General features: G+C 43.6%; 1 protein-coding gene across 5 annotated transcripts in view; it reads right to left on the bottom strand.

Moving 5' to 3' along the window:
• Window positions 1-20,847, bottom strand: part of MAPK9 (mitogen-activated protein kinase 9) — a 57,383-nt gene that overhangs the window by 10,998 nt on the left and 25,538 nt on the right. For 4 of the 5 annotated variants that reach the window (XM_047082821.1, XM_047082795.1, XM_047082803.1 and 1 more), the window contains exons 3-6: window positions 17,119-17,248; window positions 14,283-14,341; window positions 9,740-9,878; window positions 107-272 (exon numbers count right to left, since the gene is read on the bottom strand). In XM_047082821.1, the coding sequence (XP_046938777.1) occupies window positions 107-272; window positions 9,740-9,878; window positions 14,283-14,341; window positions 17,119-17,248 (494 nt within the window). The remainder of the gene's footprint in view (window positions 1-106; window positions 273-9,739; window positions 9,879-14,282; window positions 14,342-17,118; window positions 17,249-20,847) is intronic. The other variant, XM_047082812.1, reaches the window with a different exon arrangement.

The raw sequence follows: 20,847 nt of genomic DNA, 5'->3' as shown, positions 1-20,847 counted from the left end.
GATGGGCCACAATGACTTGTGTATAACGCAGCCCCCACATTGTGCTTCCTTTGGCTCACGGGACAAGGCTGGTGGTGACCAGCAGCCATGTGTCACCCACACTCACCATTCTCTTTGTAGCCCATGCCCAGGATGACTTCGGGTGCCCGATAATACCGCGTCACCACGTATGGGGTCATCATGAAGTTGGTGCATGCTGTCCGGGCCAGGCCAAAGTCAAGGATCTTAAGCGTGCAGTCTGATTTTACTACGATGTTGCTAGGTTTCAAATCCTAGGGCAGAAATGGTTTAAATGAACACAGTGAATGGGAGTGGACAACACTGTGTGGGTAGGGATTTGTGAAGCTGGGGGTTGCTGATGTACCTGAGTCCTGGGGGAAACGGGGGGGGGGGGCGGGCAGAGTTAGAACTGAACACTGGGATTTTGGAAAATGTTTCTCTCTTAAGTTGAAATGAATACAGATCAGCCTAAAGGAGTCAGATGGTCACCCTCAGGCCCATGTGGGAAGCTTCATGACATCCTTTTGCTTAAAACCTCCTCAGTGCTTCCCCAGAGCCCACCCATCCCTCCTCCTGTTCATCCTGCTGCCCACAGAAATATAATGTAAGCCACGTACTGAACTTACATTTGCTAGTAGCCACACCAGGAAGAATGAACACAAATGGGTGGAATGAATTTTAATACTCTACCTTATTTAACCCAATATATCCACAATATTATCATCTTATTTTTGTTTTGTTTTTGTTTTATTTTAGAAAGAAAGAGAGAGAGCATGAGCGGGGTTGAGGGACAGAAGCACAGAAGCACAGAGAATCTCAAGCAGGCTCCACACTCAGCATGGAGCCCAATGTGGAGTGCACAAGTGAGATCATGACCTGAGCCGAAATCAAGAGTCAGATGCTCATCCAATGGAGACACCCAGGCGCCCCCATAGTGTTATCATTTTAAAATGTAAGCAACATATACAAATTACTAATGACATACTTTACATTCTGTTTTTGGTACTGTCTTTGACATCTGTGTATTTACAATAACAGCCACATTCTGAGCGCTCAACAACCTTATGCGGCTAGTGGCCGCCATGCTGCACAGCACGGAGCTAGAATTCTCTGACTCTGCAACTTTCGGATGGCTCTTTCTTCTTTCAGAAAAAGAATTCCACAATCACTTCCTTCTCTCTGAAAAGAAAGCCCACCCCACCCTTGAGGCACCTTCATCTTCCCCTGCCAGCACCAGTTCTGTGACAGGAGATGCAGGACCCAGGTTGACGTAGGAGAAGCTCAGAAAATGCTTGCTGTGTGAACACACAGGTCACACTCGCCTATACCCCATACCCTGAACACATGAACACAATTTCTGCAGTTTCTTCCCCCACAACCCCAGGCCTTTTTTCATGGTGACCCCACCTTCCACCCCCGATCCCAGAACCTTCCTCAGGCCACAGGAATCCAACTTCTGCCTGAGACAGCAGCCTGAAAACTCACCCTAGACACTGCCTTCCAAACTATCCCCATCTATTCTTTTCCCAAGTCACATCACACAGGAGGACCTGGGAGGGCTTTAGGTGTGAGGTTGCAGGCCCAGTACCTACCTAACGCTTTCCAAGTGATGTGTCACAGATGAGCACACACAGGTGTGTGTGATGGCTACAATGTGTTAGCAGGATAACACTTAAAAATAACATCAGCTGAAATTATGTTCCATTACTGTTAAATGTTCTCCTTCCAAACTTCCTGGATTTGGTTTAAATATCTAATGTGTGAAAATTGCAATGAAAATTCCGACCAATTCCCATGCAGATGCTCTGGCCCCTCATCGGCCCCAGAGCACCATGTGACCACCTTCTCCGTGTGTCTTGATGTGGGAAAGACTTGGGGGAGCACCACCACCCCACACCCACAATTCTGCAGGCGCTGAATCAGCCCCTCATGCAAACCAGTGACTCTTCCCTGTGAGGAGGCAGTAATACAGCTAAAGCAAAATAAACCAAACTGTTCCTAGTTTCTTTTTTTTTTTTAAACTAAAGACTGTGGCAAGAAGAGGCAACTGAGAATACAAATTGCTAACAAACGAAATAATGCTCAACTTTGTGAAAAAAAAACTATTATTATTATAATTTTTTAAAATTTCCAAATGACAAGGAGCTATTTTTGGTCTCTCCTGTGGCAATGAGGAAAATCATGATAATATCCCGGGCTGGCAGGAGAAGCCAACACAGAACCTTCCTTACACTGTTGGTGGGGATGTCAATAGGTGCTTTCTTTTTAGGAGGCTGATTTTTGAAAAATTTGTAATGTCTATACTTTGCCACCCAGCAGTCCCTGAAATACACTCTGGCCTTGGATCTAAAGCACAGCCACAGGAGAAGGGTTACTACAGCTGCACCACTGGCCAGTTCAATGAACTGCAGAGTGAGTTAGAAAACATGCCCACACTCAGCACCCCAAAACAGTCCAGTGAATAAATGGGCAGAAGATGTGAATAGACACTTCTCCAAAGGAGACATCCAGATGGCCAACAGGCGCATGAAAAGATGCTCAACAGCACTCGTTAGGGAAATACAAATCAAAACCACAATGAGATATCACCTCACACCAGTCAGAATGGCTAAAATTAACAACTCAGGACACAATAGATGTTGGTGAGGATGTGGAGAAAGGGGAACACTTTTGCACTGTTGGTGGGAATGCAAACTGGTGCAGCCACTCTGGAAAACAGTGTGGAGGTTCCTCAAAAATTAAAAATAGAACTACCCTACAACCCAGCAATTGCACTACTAGGTATTTATCCATAGGATACAAAAATTCTGATTTGCAGGGGCACATGCACCCCAATGCTTATAGCAGTGCTATCTACAATAGCCAAATTATGGAAAGAGTCCAAATGTCCATTGACTGATGAATAGATAAAGAAGATATGGTGTATATACACAATGGAATACTACTTGGTGTTGAAAAAGAATGAAATCTTGCCATTTGCAACTACGTAGCTGGAACTAGAGGGTATTATGCTAAGTGAAATCAGTCAGTCAGAGAAAGACAGATACCATATGATTTCACTCATATGTGGAATTTACGAAACTCAATGGATGAATATAGGGGAAAGGAAGGAAAAATAAGATAAAAATAAAGAGGGAGACAGACCATAAGAGACTTAAATACAGAGAACAAACTGAGGGTTGCTGGAGGGGAGGTGGGTAGGGGGATGGGTTAAATGGGTGATGGACATTAAGGAGGGCACTTGTTGGGATGAGTACTGGGTGTCATATGTAAGAGATGAAATCACTGGGTCCTACTCCTGAAGCCAAGACTACATTGTATGTTAACTAACCTGAATTTAAATTTGGAAAAAAGAAAGAAAAGAAAACATGCCCCTTTCACCTGTCAGAAAATTCTTGTCATCTACTGATTTGGTTGGAACATACTTTACTGCCATCTGCTGGAAAACTGTGATAATAAAATGCAAATCAGGCTCTCCGGTGTAGACAGTGGTCTTGGCAGGCTTTGGGGGAGGTGGCCAACCTCTGGATGCCTGCTAATGGGAGGCTCCCCACTTCCGTGCCGCTCTCTCATCAGCCTTCACACAAAACCAGGTGCAGCTTTCCAAAACCAACTGGACTTAGAGCTTCATGGCAGCAGAGTCAAGACAGTTCTGTCCCTTTAAATCTTGAAAAACACCCCAAACAAGGAAAATAAGAAACACACATTAAAATAGGAAGGACACCTGAACTTGGGGCTTGACCCACAGGGTGTGGGGATAGTAAACAGAGTGTGGCATCCTTGGGACAGCCAACAAGAGTGCACAAAGCATGTGTAACTGAAGAAGGGCGAGGGCAGCAGAAGAGGAGGAGGCCGAGGGCATCACCCCACAAAGCACCACAAGGCCTGGTCACTTCTCAGATCAGAACCCACTGACTGAAGAGGTATCCTAGGAAGGAGGACTCTGCACATGGGGACAAACATCCACTGCCTTGATTTCCCCAATTCTTCCCCACAGGTACCTATAGCCACTCGCCTGGGTGACCGAACCTTGGCATGGGAGGCTAAGCAGTTATCTGGAGGACTACTGGACAAAAGCTCTGCATGGACCTTGCAACTCAAAGACCCACTTAGAAGGGGGTTGGGAGGCCGGGTAAAACATGGAGACTGGTCCAGACCTCTTCCAGCTATTTTATGATCCTCTTTTCCAATCCGTGTAGATGAATGCATTTGTGCAGTCAATGGCTTCACGCCATCCCTGGGGCCTTATTAATCGTTCCAGCAACTCTACCACGTCGTACACAGCAGCTGCAACCAGGACTATGAGCTGGTTATGTCGCAGAGGTCTACACTCTCTAGGACCACCTAGTTCCTTCCGGGCTGGACTAGTGAATCAAACTGAGATATGACAGAACCGCTATCCCTGCATTCCTTAAGTTGCAATGGTGGCGCTAATCTCCTCTATCCCTCCCAACCCCCTGAGATCAATAATATTTTTGACTTGAGGGGACAGTCTCATGTTTCCACTTGGCCTTCCCCATCGTGCTACTTCTTACCTCACAGGCCAAGGAACCAATGCAGAGGTCACTCCAACTGCCAAGTGTATCCTTTCCAATCATACCCTTGCAGGGCTGGGGAGGTGACTGCCGGGTGGATCCATGGACCCAGTGGCCCACCGTGAGCCATCAGAGTCAGACCCCTCAGATCTGAAGGTTTGGGTCACATGTAGGCAAGCCATAGTGACCTGCCAAGGTGGTGGCTGAAGGTAGGGAGAATGGAGAAGGGAGAGAATGAGCATCTGTTGGGGCCCAGAGAGCAATGACAGGAGCTATAGTTTGTCCCAGTGGCCTACCTCCTCTCAGTTCCCCTCTGGAAGAGAGGCCCAGGGGGAGCATCGGGGAGCTTCTCTTGACCTGTGTGGCTCTTGACCAGTGACTGTGCGTGGCAGAAGCCCCTTCTTGTGAGATACCAGACTTCCCTGGCAGGTGGCTCAAGGACTCCAGGGCGGGCAAAGCTTTCTGAGAGCTGTCCTGCAGCTCTGCCCTCAACCCCTCCAAAGGGTCAGACCCGTGCTGCCTCCTTCTGGCCTCTCCACCTGCTCCAGCTGCTCCAGCCCACTCCCCAGTTCTTCCTCACAGGCCTTCTCTCAAAATGTATCCTGCAGATCCAAGCCTATCCTGGCACGCCAGTGCTGTCAGTGAAAAACCCCACGCGCTCTATGGGGACAAAGAGCAGCAGAGGGGCAGGAAATGACTTGACTGAGTACAGTACATTCCAACCTCAGTGAGTGGCCCAAGCAAGACAAGGGGGACCACAAATCCAGGAGACACTCAGGAAGTGAACGACAGGTGCTCCAGAAGGCAGCGTGCAGCAGGGATGGGACACTGAGGGAGGTTTTGGAAAGATCTGTGTAAAGGTAATGGTAGACCTTCCAGATCCCCCCAGCTTCACCCCAGAAGAGAGGCCTGGGCTCCTTCTTCACTCGTACTGGCCCATAATTGAGAAAAACTGAAATCAAGTTTCCAGACTAGGGCCTCAGGCATAATACCAACAGATGTGCTGGTATGTGGCCCAGGGAGGGCATGGGTGAGGGGCGCAAGCCTGAAGACAGGGCTCTGTGGTGGAGGCCTGCATCCCACCTGGTGAGAACCTGGCCCCACCCCAATTCTCACAGCTCTATGGCATGGCCTTCCAGACTGAAGGGGCCACGAAGTGCCCACCACAATTAAAAATTTCCACATCAAGGCATATCATCATAACATTTTAGAATGCAAGAAATAAAGGAAAATTTTTAGAAGATTCCAGAGATAAAACCCAACAGGGCACTTGCAAAGGATCAGGAAGAAGCATGGTGTTAGAAAGCTCAAAAGCCAAATCATACCACATTACAACGGGGTGCTGCATTTACAACCTGGAGGGCGACTGATGTGTAGCAGAGAATTCTATGTCCAACCATACTATGACTCATGTGGCAGGGCAGAGTAAAGAGTTTCAGGCATACGAGGCCTCAGAAAATTTACCTCCCATGCACCACTTCTGGGGAAGCTACTGGAGGATGTGTTCCACCGAAACAAGGGAGTAATCCGAGAAAGATCGGACAGGGGTCCGGAAGCAGGGGGTCCAACACCAGCAAAAGGCAAAGAGAACCACCAGGAAAAGGCGAAGAGAACCACCAGGAAAATGCTGGGCCAGGTCCAGGACAATCCCTCCGCATCAGGTATGGGGGCAGCCCATCCATCTGGGAGCAGCACTGAGGCTCCAAGAGCGAGATCTCACAGGTGATGCAACAGCACATCATCTGGGTGAACTGAGAGAAAACCTAGATGCCCCGCAGAAGGCTTAGCGTTAACTTAGCAAGTAGAGCATAGAAAAACAAAACAATGAAAACAGAAATGCAAACAAATCAAAAAACAAGTACTGTTAACTTCAGGGACAAAATGTTGAAAGGAAAAGAAATACAATCATCGTATAAATAGGAGGCTGTGCAGCGGAGAGCATGTAGGGGGTCATGATGATGTAAAACACACTATCGATACTGGCCCAAACTTGAGATTCCAGGTTTACAATTCACAACAGTGTAAATACCTGGGAAAGCAGGGGACAGGAAAGGTGGCAGGGAGTGGGTCTGGGTGGGTAAAATGGACCTAAATTGGTACCTTACGTCCCCTACTGAAATAAGGCCAATGGATAGAGATCCACTATTATTTCAATATACAGACAGAAACACCAATGTGACAGCTAAAAGAACAGGGTTTGCTTCTGGGGAGTGAGAAATGAGAAGGAGAGAGTGGGGACCCTCTTTTAAAATAAATATTAGAAATATTTGATCCTTAATTAAAATAAGGAACAAATCAACCGACTTGCTCAGCAAGTTGCAGAACAATTACATAAAAGTTGATCCCCTTTCTGAAAAATATAAATTCAAAAGGACATAAGTACATGCGGATATGTTGGTATCAGCATAAATAAGGAGAGTGTGTCACTGTAAAGTTAGTAAGGAAACACACCTAACTGCTATCACTGGCCACCTCCAGGCAGCAACGGAGAGCTGGGGGCCTTTTACCTCTTTTAAATTTTGAATCACAGAAGTGATTCTAAAAAGTGGTAGGACCGTGGGTGTTTTATTTTTCAAATAATTAAATTTTACATGTAGTATGAAAGCACTTTATTAAGCCAAACCGAAAGGGTGTATCTTGTGTATGGATCTGTGTATAGGAGAAAGGACTGGAGAGGCTCACGGACAACTGTTAACCCACTAAAGGACTCTTGCAGTTCACGTCTTGGGTCCTGGAGGGGTCCCAACAGGGCCTCTCACTCTTTGCTTTCTCTCTCTTTCCCACAACGAACATGCATGACTTTTCATGAGTAAAACAAAGCCTGGCAAGCACACAAATGTGTGAACAGATACAAGAATGGCAAGGCCTGTGGAGTGGTGGACAGGATGGAGAAGTGGTCCGTGGAATCATTTGCTCAGGTGTCCTCTGGTTTCAAAACATTGTGCTGGGCAATGCAGACACCTCTTTGGACTTTGGACTCTTTTTGACTTTGTGGTCAGCAGAAGTGGGACCAACCTTCAGGGATGGAACATTCTGTAACATGGGCATGTGTGTGCCTCAGCCCTGAAAAGGTCCCCAGGAATGTGAAGGTATTGCTTCCCCATGAATCTCCTGCTCCAAGAAGGGAGAAACAAGTGAGGCAAAGCGTTTCCCTTTACAAAACTGATAAGGCTGAACATTACGAGGCCTAGTAATAATAAGGCTGGAAATTTATTCTAAAACGTGAATTTAACACAAAATGTGTTCAAGAGTGTCTTCGTTTATATAAAGGCCTATGAAAATTTTAGGAAGAGAAATAGAATGGTATGTTGGGAAGTCTATTTTTAATTAAAAAAATTAATATTACTTATAATGCTAAGTGAAAGAAGGCAGAGACAAACGCCATATTTCACTCATATGTGGAATTTAAGAAACAAAACAAACAAAAAAACAAGCAAAGGGATAAAAAAAGAGAGAAAGAGAGAGAGAGAGAGAGAGAGAGAGAGAGGCAAACCAAGAAACAGACTCTTAACTCTAGAGAACAAACTGATGGTTGCCAGAGGGGAAGTGAGTAAGGAATGGGTTAAATAGGTGATGGGGATTAAGGAGGGCACATGTTGTGATGAGCACTGGGTGATGTATAGAACTGTTGAATCACTATACTGTACACCTGAGACTAATATTACACTATATGTCAACTAACTGGAATTTAAATAAAAACTTAAAAAAGAGAAGTAATGCTATTTTTAAACCAAATTTGTATTATTCGAACTGAACACTTGGTGGCAGCAAAGGCCACATTTTAAGAAACAGCACCCAGTCAGGAGGACGTCTCTGTGTGATGCGCCAGACAGGCCCTGGGAGGACCAGGTACACTGCCCACGCATGCTGGCTTTGGGGTCACAGACCTGAGGCCCAGGACGAGGATGAGGGGCGAGGGCAGCTTAGTCCTCTCAGAATGGGTGGGCTGTGCCGCTGTGGCCAACATTTCCTGGCACCTAAATGATCTACTCTGCACCACTGAAAATCTCTCTATTCTTTTCTATGTGAATAGGCTTCATTGTTCCTGTCTCACTATCTTTCTCCCTGCACAGATTTTCGTTCAGAGAAATTACAACTTCTTGATGTTGGAAGAGAATATCTAACAACAGTCTGTCAACAAAATTAGTATGGTAATAACGTAGGGAATGCTAAGAATGTTTCCAACAAAATTATATTATCTCTGCCTATAGCCTCACACAACATTTTAGTTGTTAAAGAAAAAATCTATCATGATGGTCTGCTTACACAGTGCTACAAGTCAAAAAATAAACAAGAACTCCTAAAACCAGCTTACAGAATTACACTGTATCTCACTGGTTTTTAAATGTTACTTCCTGATAGTCCAGGCAGCTGTCGTTCAAATCCCAGGAGAGCCCAGTCAAGAGGCCCACCCAAGGCCATTCCCAGAGTTCCCAACAGTGGGGCTGGGATGCTGGAGTGGCAAAATTTTACAACATAAGAAATGGATATTTGGCCCATAATTTAGGTAAGATTTCTCAAGCAATGGTATAATTTACTACTTAGCCTCTAACCATTCCCAACCCCAAACCTAAATTCCTGGCTCTTTAAAAATGCCATTTCAAATAATGGTGAATATATTAATAGATGAGTCTGGGTAAATAGTTTGGGATAATTTGGTAGTTCTCTGTCCTGTTCTTGTAATTTTTAAGTCACTTCAAAATTAAAGGTTAAAATTTTATTTTTTTCTTTTGCAGCATCAAATGGAGCAGCTCAAGCCTACATCCAGGGTGGCTCAAGCGGGCTGGGGAGAACCAGGCACTTCACAAAAACATCTTCTACTCTCAACAGGATTTGGAAACTCGACACGATCCCACGGTTTCTTTGGATTCTCAATGCTGACAACTTTTAAAAAAAATTGGGGCGCCTGGGTGGTCGGTTAAGTGTCCAACTTTGGCTCAGGTTATGATCTCATGATTAGTGGGTTTGACTCCCGCATCAGGCTCTGTGCTGACAGCTTAGAGCCTGGAGCTTGCCTCGGATTCTGTGCCTCCCTCTCTCTGCCCCTCCCCTACTTGCCCTCTCTCTGTCTCTGTCTCTCTCTAAAATAAACAAACATCAAAGAATTTTTTTTTGAAAATATTAAATTCTTTTGTACCTTGAGAATCACGGTAACAAAATGATTGTGATTTTAAAAACAAAACTGACACGGCATCACTACTTACTCTATGAATTATACCAGCTGAATGCAGATGTTTAATACCACAGAGCATCTGGTAGAGAAGGTAGGACATTCTTTCATGGTCCAACTCCATATGAATAACCTGACATAAGTTAGCATCCATTAATTCCATGACCAAATACCTGAGGAAAAAAAAGATCAGCCATGTACACATAAAATTACCCCAAATTCCTTCATGGTTACTAAACTGTATTTATAGGAAACAGTAATAACTTACTACCTAGTTATTGCACTGGCTAAAGCAAAAAAAGAAAAGAAAAGGAAAAGAAAATAAAAGAAAGATAACTTTCCTCCAAACATTTATAAGGTATCCTGTCAAGAAGTAAACATATAATGGAACTTAGTAGAAGCTTAGGAAAAAACTGCCACTGTGATGTATTTCAAGTTAAAGACAAAATAATTTTATATCATAGTAAATAGAATCTCAAAATTCAAATTCTCCTAAATCTTTATATTTTTTTTTTTTTGCTACTGGATCATACTTACCAGGATAGAAACCATGCTGTTACTTGCTTCACCTTAAGAAAATTTCTGACCTTGGGGCACCTGGGTAGCTCAGTCGGTTAAGGGTCTGAGTTCGGCTCAGGTCATGATCTCATGGTTCATGAGTTCGAGCCCCGTGTCAGGCTCTGTGCTGACAGCTTGGAGCCTGGAGTCTGCTTCAGATTCTGTGTCTCCCTCTCTCTCTGCCCCGACCCCACTCACACTCTTTCTCTCAAAAAATAAAGGTTAAAAAAATTTTTTTAAATAAAAAAAAAAAAAAAAGAAAATTTCTGACCTTCTTCTCCCACCAGCTGTGCTCCAGATTCTTATTCTCTCTGCAAGCAAAACTCCCCAAAGAGGTCTGTATACTTGGCATCTCCAATTCTTCTCCCATTTTCTTTTACTCCCATTTTGAGTAAGTGGGGCATAAGCCCCACCCCTCTGCTGACACTGTCCTCCTCAAGGCTCCTGATGACTTACTGCCGTGTCAAAATGTCCCTGGCTGATTGTGCCCTGCTCCTTTCCCCAACTTCTTACCATTGGGGCTGCCAACCCTTGGTCCTCGGCCTCCTCCTCTTCTCTATCACAAGTCTTGGTCATCTACTCTGATCTCTGATCTCAATGCTTTAAATACCATTCACAGACCGTCAACTCTCAAGTTCCTACCCTCCACCCAGGCCCCTCTCCCAAACGCCCAGTTCCCAGGCCGACTTGGGCATCCAAGAGATGTCTCGAGGCCCATGTCCAACACTGATCCTGGCTTCTACCTCGCCCTCCAGTCTGCTCAGCCTGCAGCCCACCTCATTTCAGCTGGGAGCACCTTCAACCTAGAAGGGGCTTGGGCCAGTGCCAGGCTCCACTCTCGACTCTCCTACCCTCACACTGCAGTCCTCCACAGAGGAGTCCTCCACATTAAAATCCTCACACTACCGTCCTCACACCACAATCCTCCACGGTGGAGTCCTCCACACTGCAGTCCTCCGCACCGCATTCCTCACACTGCAGTCCTCACACTGCGGTCCTCACACCGCAGTCCTCCACGCCACAGTCCTCCACACTGCAGTCCTCCACACTGCAGTCCTCCATGCCGCAGTCCTCACACTACAGTCCTCCACACTGCAGTCCTCCACACTGCAGCCCTCACACTGCAGTCCTCCACGCTGCAGTCCTCACACTACAGTCCTCCACACCGCAGTCCTCATACTACAGTCCTCCACACTGCAGTCCTCACACTACAGTCCTCTACAATGTAGTCCTCCACACTGCAGTCCTCACACTACAGTCCTCCACACTGCAACCCTCACACTGCAGTCTTCCACGCCGCAGTACTCACACTACAGTACTCCATACCGCAGTCCTCACGCCGCAGTCCTCCACAGTGCAGTCCTCCATGCCGCAGTCCTCACACTAGTCTTCACACTACAGTCCTCCACACCGCAGTCCTCACACTACAGTCCTCCACACTGTAGTCCTCCACGCTGCAGTCCTCCACACCGCAGTCCTCACACTACAGTCCTCTATGCTGCAGTCCTCCACACTGCAGCCCTCACACTGCAGTCCTCCACACCACAGTCCTCACACCGCAGTCCTCCATGCCGCAGTCCTCACACCGCAGTCCTCCATGCTGCAGTCCTCACACCGCAGTCTTCCATGCCGCAGTCCTCACACTACAGCCCTCACACTGCAGTCCTCCACACTGCAGTCCTCCACACTGCAGCCCTCACACTGCAGTCCTCCACACCGCAGTCCTCACACTACAGTCCTCTATGCTGCAGTCCTCCACACTGCAGCCCTCACACTGCAGTCCTCCACACCGCAGCCCTCAACGCCGCAGTCCTCACACTGCAGTCCTCCACGCCTCAGTCCTCACACCGCAGTCCTCCACACCACAGTCCTCACACCGCAGTCCTCCATGCCGCAGTCCTCCATGCTGCAGTCCTCACACCGCAGTCCTCACACCACAGTCCTCCACACTGCAGTCCTCATACCGCAGTCCTCCATGCCGCAGTCCTCACACTACAGTTCTCCACGCCGCAGTCCTCACACTACAGTCCTCACACCACAATCCTCACGCTACAATCCTCCATGGTGGAGTCCTCCACACTGCAGTCCTCCACACCGCCTTCCTCATGCTGCAGTTGTCATGCTGTGGTCCTCCATGGTGGAGTCCTCCACACTGCAGTCCTCACATTGCAGTCGTCACATTGCAGTAGTCACATTGTAGAACTCACACCACAGTCCTCCATGCCACAGTCCTGCATACTGCAGTCCTTGCACCACAGTCCCCACACTGCAGTCCTCCACGCTCCAGTCCTCCACACTGCAACCCAGAAACCAAAGTTATTCTTTGAAAATATAAATGTAAGTCAGAGACGCTCATGCCTCTGCTCAAGCCTCACTGCCTTGTCTTAGAGTAGAAGGAAGTCCTTACAATAGCCCAGAGGCCTGGCAGTGTCTGGCCCCATCACTTCTCTGAGCATCCCCCACTTCTCTCCTCTGCTGCCCAACTCCAGCCACACCGGCCACTTGCAACTCAGAGCCCACCAGGAATGGCCCCACTTCCACACCTTCTGCCGTTCCTTCTATCTTGATACCATCTTCCCTCAAATACCTGTAGGACTAACCCCTCACCTCTTTCAAGGCTTTCTTCAAATGTCACCAATCCAGTGATGTCTTTCTCCTACCACCCTGCTTACGATTGCAGCCTGACTCCTAACTGCCAGCACTACTGACCCCTACACCATGCCCCACTTCTTCCAGAGTACTTGCCACATTCTTATGATGGCATCATTGCCCTGCTTGTGCTGATTGCTTACCTTCTCTGGCCTTCTCAAAAGCTCTCAGAAGGACTATGACCACCCGCAATTTTTTTTTTTAAGTAGGCTTCAAGCCCAGCACAGAACCTAATATGGGGCTTGAACTCACAACTCTGATCAAGACCTGAGGGGAGATCAATCAAGAGTCAGATGCTTAAGGGGCATCTGGGTGGCTCAGTCGGTTAAGTGTCTGACTTTGGCTCAGGTCATGACCTCGTGGTTTGTGGGTTCAAGCTCTGGGTGGGGCTCTGTGCTGACAGCTCAGAACCTGGAGGCTGCTTTGGATTCTGTGTCTCCCTCTCTCTCTGCCCCTCCCCTGCTTGCGCTGTCTCTATCTCTCAAGAATAAATAAACATTAAAAAAAGAATTAAAAAAGAAAAGAGTCAGATGCTTAAGAAACTGAGCCACCCAGATGCCCCTCACCTGCAATTTTAAATAATAAAAGGGATTTTTGCCTGCTTTGGGTCACTAAAGTATGCCAGGTCCAAGAGAGTGCTTAGCACACAAATGGCAATCAAATATTTTTTCAATGAATACACCAGTAAATTTAGGATGAATTGGGCATTTCAATATGATAAATTAACATTTTATTCTAAGATAATTCTATTTCAGATTGTGGAAACATACAATATTTAACAACATAATCATTTCAAATAATAATTATAAACACCCAAACCCTACAATCCTGGGTTTTGGGGGAGTGGAGAAAAACATTTTATATTTCAGCAAAGTGAATTGGCAGCATTAATGGTCACTGTCTCCTCTGAAGAATTATTTTCAGTCATCCTTTACCTGTTATGGAGATGATAATATCTAGGCACAAATACTGAATATTATTATCGATCTTTCTTAACATTTCTCCAGAGAAAAAAGTGTCTATCATTAAAATTATACTGCTACTTGGGGCGCCTGGTTGGCTCAGTCGATTAAACGTCCAACTCTGGATTTCGGCTCAGGTCACGATCTCAGTTTGAGGGATTGAGACCAGCGTTTGGCTCCATGCTGGCAGCGCAGAGCCTGCTTGGGATTCTCTCTCTCCCTCTCTCTGACCCTCCGCTGCTCACATGTGCTCTCTCTCTCTTTCTCTCTCTCTTAAATAAATAAATAAATAAACAAACAAATAAATGTATAGCTACTACCTACATTTCCTAAGTAAAACAAGCAGTTACTTTTCTAAGTTTTCAGTCTTTGATACACAGTGCATCACTGAGTAAAAATGATACTTACACATCTTGAAATTCTTCTAGAGTCTTCTGTGGTGTAAACACATTTAACAAACTAATTATCTGAAAAGAAAATTTATTTTACCTCAGCATGTCGTAACTTTAACTATAAAAATTAAGTTTAATGTTAAAATGTACTAAAACTGAAAAACAAATCACAGCAGAACTCAGTATTTATTATTGTTATTAGCTTTACCAAAATATCCTATTACGTGGCATTTGAGAAAAGTAAAATGATTAGGGTTCTCACCTTGGAAATAAGATGTACTTTTAATCAAATCACATTTTATGTGTTTCTAGTAACTTATTATGACAGAATTTTAACATATAATGTCTTTCAGGCTCTGAACATAAAAGAATAGAAATTGTGGGTAGAAAAAGACTAAACAAAGCAATATGTTAACTGTGAAAACTTAAATACTATCTACAAATTTCTAAAGCTTTGAAATATGAAGGTCAAACTTGTATCTTTAGTATGATGAAGATGAACCCCTCACAGTGTTATGTATTTACTTAAAGAGGGTTCTAGAAAGGCCTCTACCACAGGCCTTGGTCCTGGCACCCCAACAGTTAAGTGATGAGTCCCACTGCTTGAGCATCAAACACACATCCTCAGTCATTTCAAATGACCAAGGGAAAGAGGAATGATTCAGTATATAGAACCGGGGTGGCTGGTTAACCGAGGGAAAAATAAAATCGGATCCATACTTCAATCTTCACATCAACTCCAAATGGAACAAAGATTTAAATGTAAATGATGAAATCATAAAACATTAAAACATGGATAAACATTTATGTAATTCTAATGTAGAAAAGCCTTTTTCTAAGCATGACAGGAAACCTACAAAATTTTATTACATTAAACCCAAACTGAAATTAAAAAAAAAAAAAAAAGCATGGCAAAAACAACTTAATTGGGGTCAAATGGAAAAGAAGTGAGAGTTGGTAGCTTTAGCATCCAAAGATCCTCCCTAAATGCATAAGAAAGACACCAACAGCCCAAGAGAAAAATGGACAAAGGCCACAGAAAACAAATTCTTTAAAAATAAATGGCTAACAGAAATACGCAAAAGAACTCAACTTCACAAGTAAGAATAAGATATCATTTGTCATCTCTTAGATTGGTAAAGTACAACAAAAATCTCAGATAGTCTTTTATAAATATACATATGTACAGGCTTACTGCTTCGGAGACAGAAGCTCCAAAGCAGGCTCTGTGCTGACAGCAGTAAGCCTGATGCGGGGCTCAAACTCAGGAACCACGAGATCATGACCTGAGCTGAAGTTGGACACACAACCGACTGAGCCATCCAGGCACCCCATTCTCAGATACTCTTAATGGAAGTGTAAAATTGATGGTCTTTCTTGAGGTCAATGTGTCAGCATATATTAAAACCAGAAGTGCGCAGAGTATGCTTTGGCCAAGAAGTTGACCTGGACAAGCATGCGAAGTACATGTTAAGGATGTTTGTGGCAGTATTGATTATAATAGCAAAAACTGGAAACAATCTAAATATCCAGGAACAGGTGACTAGTTAAATAAATACTGTGCATCTGTACCATTTAAAAAATGGTTTCCATCTATGTTCATTAATATATCTGAGGTCCAGAAACATTCCATGAGGGAAAAAGCAGTATTTACAATAACACAGAAGGTCGAGTTCATGTGTGTATGTACATACATATGTAAGAATGCTCACCAAAATGTTAATGATAATGAACTGTGGGAGTCAAGGATTTTTGCCTCTTTGTTTATATTGTTTGAATTAAAAAAATAATAACCATACTTTTGTATAATCTGAAAAAAATTTTTAAATGTAAAAGTAAAATAAAGCATACACTGGAGAAATTAAAAACAAACTCAAAAGAATAAACTTATCTTAGTTTTGTATGTGATGTCCCTATACCAGAAAGATCCAGCATTTATGCTAAAACAAAGGGAGCAGCATGAAATTGAGTGTAGTCTTAAATACTCATCAACAAAAAAAGGGGTCACAAGGGGTGATCTCCAAAGACCCTTCCAGACATAACATGTGATGATTTTTTTAATAACAAGGCAAGGTTATCAAAATCATGCTTACAATAATGCTTAGAGACTAGTGGTGGACATCCAATGTGCCTGAGTACCTCATTTTCTGGAAACTTACAATTTCTCCTTAAAATTTACAGTGCTTTGATTTCTGTGGAGATGCCAAGTACAGCTATCTTGAATATCACACCATCTACTGACATATTTAAACCTGAAATGTCCACAGTACAAGGTAAAAAGCTACTTCTAGAACAACGTTTTTCTAAAAAGAATATGTAGTGCCTCAGTTTGTTAGGTTCATACTATTGCCATTTTATAGAAATAGAAATACTGAAACTCAAATGGTTACAGGGTTAATTGATATTGCTAACCCTCTTCAGTGACCCAAACTGGACCATGCTGCTTCTGGCTGACTTCAATTTCCCCAAGGTTAATTAAGAATTTTATCAACAGGGGTGCCTGGGTGGCTCAGTCGGTTAAGCGTCTGACTCTCGGTTTCAGCTCAGGTCATGATCTCACAGTCTCATGGGTTCAAGCCCCACATGGGGCTCTGTGTTGCCAATGCAGAGCCTGCTTGGGATTCTCTCTCTTCCTCTCCTTCTGGCCCTGCCCCACTCATGCTGTCTCTCTCAAAACAAATAAACTTTAAAAAGCTATTTAAAAAAAGAATTTTATAAATAAAATATAACCATTTAAATGGTTACTGTTATTAGCAGTTTACCCTAAGTCTAAACCCAACATATATCCAAAGACCCAGAAGATTATCCCATTATGGACAACATTATATGGAGAAAACATAGACATAACTTACATTTTTATGATTGACACATTTTAAGAGGACGAGTTCACGATAAGCTCTCTTTGCATGGGTTTGATTCTGAAAAGGACGGCTTAGTTTCTTGACTGCAACATTTATCCCAAGAACTGTATCAAAAGCAGCACTATAATTAGGAAATATAATAAGGAACCCATTAGGATGATTCTGGAAAATACTGCAATGTAGAATGTACATTCAAGGCATTATCTTTTTAAATAAGTAACAAATAAGGAAATCTCTTTCTGCTTGTTTCTACTCAAGGTACTTCTACACGTCAAGACCAAGGTAAGTTGTCTGAGAATGTGGGACGGACTCACTGCTCTGCAGAGGTACAGACAGGGCAGCTACAGTTAGGATGGGATTCAACGATTCTTTGCACACTGACTTCTCATCATATTAGTTGATATCATTATATTCGGAACCAAGTAATTCAATACACAGGATGTAAGACCAGTCAAGAAACGAAGTCTTCAGTTTAAATATGCCAATAAGTTGGGGCGGGAGGGTCACTGGTTATCACAGAATAAAATAGAAGTATATTCTGGAGTATCATGGTGGAGGAAATGGTTGAGATCATGAGAAGAATATAATAAATATAAGTTTTGATTGTGTTTTTCCCAGACAAAAAAATCTAAAGAGAAAACAGAAGCCAAGATCTCAGCTCATGGTAAATCCTCAAGATACAAAACCGCTAACGTAAGCAATTACTATATATAAAATTCTACTAGAAATAACTCCTTGTACTGTGATAGTAAGAATAAAATCCTGCAGAGGCTGTGTTTCTGGCATCTCAAGTTCCCAGTTGAAATTTATAGTTCCTTTTCCTCCAGAAAATAGGGAGAATTGAGTAGCCTGATGGTACATTTTATACAAATTAGTACTAATAGTACATCAGAGGTTAAAGGCTGCCAAAGACCACCTCAGAACTGAAGCACCATTTAAAACACTGTTTCTATTTATTCTATTCAGTTTGTAACTTGTTTCCACTTATACACTTCTATTAATGTTTTTTTTTTTTGTTTTTTGTTTTTTGTTTTTTTTGCCAACAGCCCTAACTTAATTGAATGGGTTTTAAATTGAAGGCTGTCCGTGGTAGCATTTGGTTAATGATTAGAAACTTCACGTGGCTTTGTAATTGTTTCTCTTTAATTCAGTTCACATTATGTGTACACATATACACATACGTAAATCCACATGCCCATATGGAAATGCATCATTCATATGAATTATGAAATGTTAAAGATAAATCTATTGTGCAACAGATAATTAATGTACATATATACATGTGCATTTGTACCTACATATATTTTTCAGTGTTAAGAACTTGAAAACAGACACACCTTTCTTGATCTCAAAAGTTTTTGTCCCAAATGAGCCAAATGGACTAATTCTGAGCCTCTGAGCAGACACCTACTTCCCCACTAGTAGTTTGAACTGCAGGAGCAACCTCCTTCGATTTTTCCTGGTTTTAATTCTTGTGGTCACTTCTCAACTCCAGATGAATATACTTTTATTACCGTTTCCTCATGTTTCAACTTCAGAAATTGTCTGTCTACTCCGCCAAACTGAAGATTTAACCACTTACTTGAAACCCCCAACTCTTCCCAGCTTTTTGCTCTCATGTCATTTTGAACTTTTCCCTTGGTTACCTTTGTAACTTGAAACAACGTGCCTAAATTTCTTGTTCTATCAACCTTCAAGGGAGCCTCTGGACTCCCAGTATGTAAGATAAGACCATCACCTTCCATCTCTTTTGCCTTCAGGGCTCTACTCTCTTTCCCCTCCTCCAAACTTCTGTCTCGAATGGTCAAGCTAGAGAACATATCTGTTCGGTCTCTACAACTACGTCTTCCGTGTGTCTTCTTTCGGATGTGTCTACAAGTTGAAAGCCAAGACACACAGAGTATGTATGCATGCACATGCAAATGTCTCTAACAGCAGAGCCAGGATGACAGTTCATTTTCCAAGGATCACATGACCCTTCTTGTCACTCACAAGGGAATGAGATTGTTTCTGGCATCAAAGTCAGATGGATTTTCTTTTCTTACATCCCATCAGTTGCTCAAACATCATGTCTTTTTAAAGCTGTTTGACACTTTAGGCCATGACTTCTTCTAGCTGTTCCACCATAAGTTTCCAATAAGCATTTTTTCTTTTTTTTTTTAAATATTTATTTATTTTTGAGAGAGAGAGAGAGAGAGAGATGGAGCATGAGAGGGGGAGGGGCAGAGAGAGAGGAAGACACAGAATCCGAAGCAGGTTCTAGGCTCTGAGCCATCAGTACAGAGCCCGACGTGGGGTTCGAACCCATGAACTATGAGATCATGACCTAAGCCCAAGTTGGATGCTTACCCGACTAAGCCACCCAGGCACCCCAGCATTTTTTCTTTTTAAGAGAAGAAAAATATCCCTTTCTAAAGTCTATCCCCCATGCTTCCCACCTTGCTCACATGAGCTATTGTTTAAAGTCTATTCCATTTTTTTGAAGATATGTTTTCTTGGAGTTTCTTTCACGGCCTGCTGTAAAGCCACCACCTTGGGACTTCTTTTCACTGGTCTCCATGCTTCTGGTCATATATGTTCCTGTATTCTCTTTCTTGGTGGAGTACATCCTCAAGGAATTGCTTCAGAAAGAGTCCATGGAAGATAAATGATCTTGTTCTGCCCTCAGCCTTGACTGATAGTTTGTCTTCTGACTTCAAAATCAGCTTTCTTTTGGAACTCCACGGATTTCCAATGCTGCTTGTCTCATTTTCATCCCTTTGCTTCTCTTCCTGTTCCTCAGTTCAATGATGTGTCACAAAGAATCATGTTTCGTCAGCATCCCCAAAGCCTCCCCTTACTAATCACTATCCCTCCTGTCCCCAAAGATGATAACTCATTCTGATTTTTATGATCATCACCTCCTTGCTTTTACCAGCTAAATATGCATCTTCAAGCTCCCTCCCCCTCCCACGGCTTATTTTTGTCTGTTTTTTTAAACCGTTTGTGTCTGACTTCTTTCACTCAACATTACATCTGAGAGACTCACCTGTTGTTGTGTGTAGCTAGAATTCATTCTGTGTCATTGCTATAATATTCCTTTGCATGACTACATGACATAACGTTGATGTATACTTCATTTATTTTCAGTTTGCTAGCAATTATAAGAAACATGGTCATAAACATTCTCACACATGGCTCTGGGTCCCTTATACATGCATTTCTGATGAGTAGATAGCTAAGAGTAGGAACGCCGAAGCATTGTCAAAGTGTTTTGCTGTACCAATTTCTAGGCATTTGGTTTTTATGTATGCTGACCCTGTGTTCTATAAACGGGGCTAAGCATACTCATTAACAAATGGGAGATGGGGTCTAATCTAATCACAACAGACCCCCCCCTTTTTTTTTAATGCTTATTTATCTTTGAGAGAGACTGAGATAGAGCATGAGTGGAGGAAGGGCAGAGAGAGAGGGAGACACAGAATCCTAAGCGGGCTCCAGGCTCTGAGCTGTCATCACAGAGCCTGATGTGGGGCTCGAACTCACAAACCACGAGATCATGACCTTCGCTGAAGTCAGATGCTAACCAAGCCATCCAGGTGTCCCACGACAGCTCTTTAGAAGCAGAGTTTGCTCTGGCTGGTGGGAAGAGGGGAAAGTCTGAGAGATTTTTATCCTGAGAAGGATTAGACGTGCCACTACTGTCTTTAAGGTGGAGGGGGCCATGTGAGAAGGAATGCA

This window comes from Lynx rufus, unplaced genomic scaffold (genome assembly GCF_022079265.1).
Source record: "Lynx rufus isolate CCGP_SWC_20201006 ecotype Redwood Valley unplaced genomic scaffold, mLynRuf1.p SCAF_1, whole genome shotgun sequence".
NCBI classification, from domain to species: domain Eukaryota; kingdom Metazoa; phylum Chordata; class Mammalia; order Carnivora; family Felidae; genus Lynx; species Lynx rufus.
This window is presented reverse-complemented; position numbering and strand designations above follow the sequence as displayed.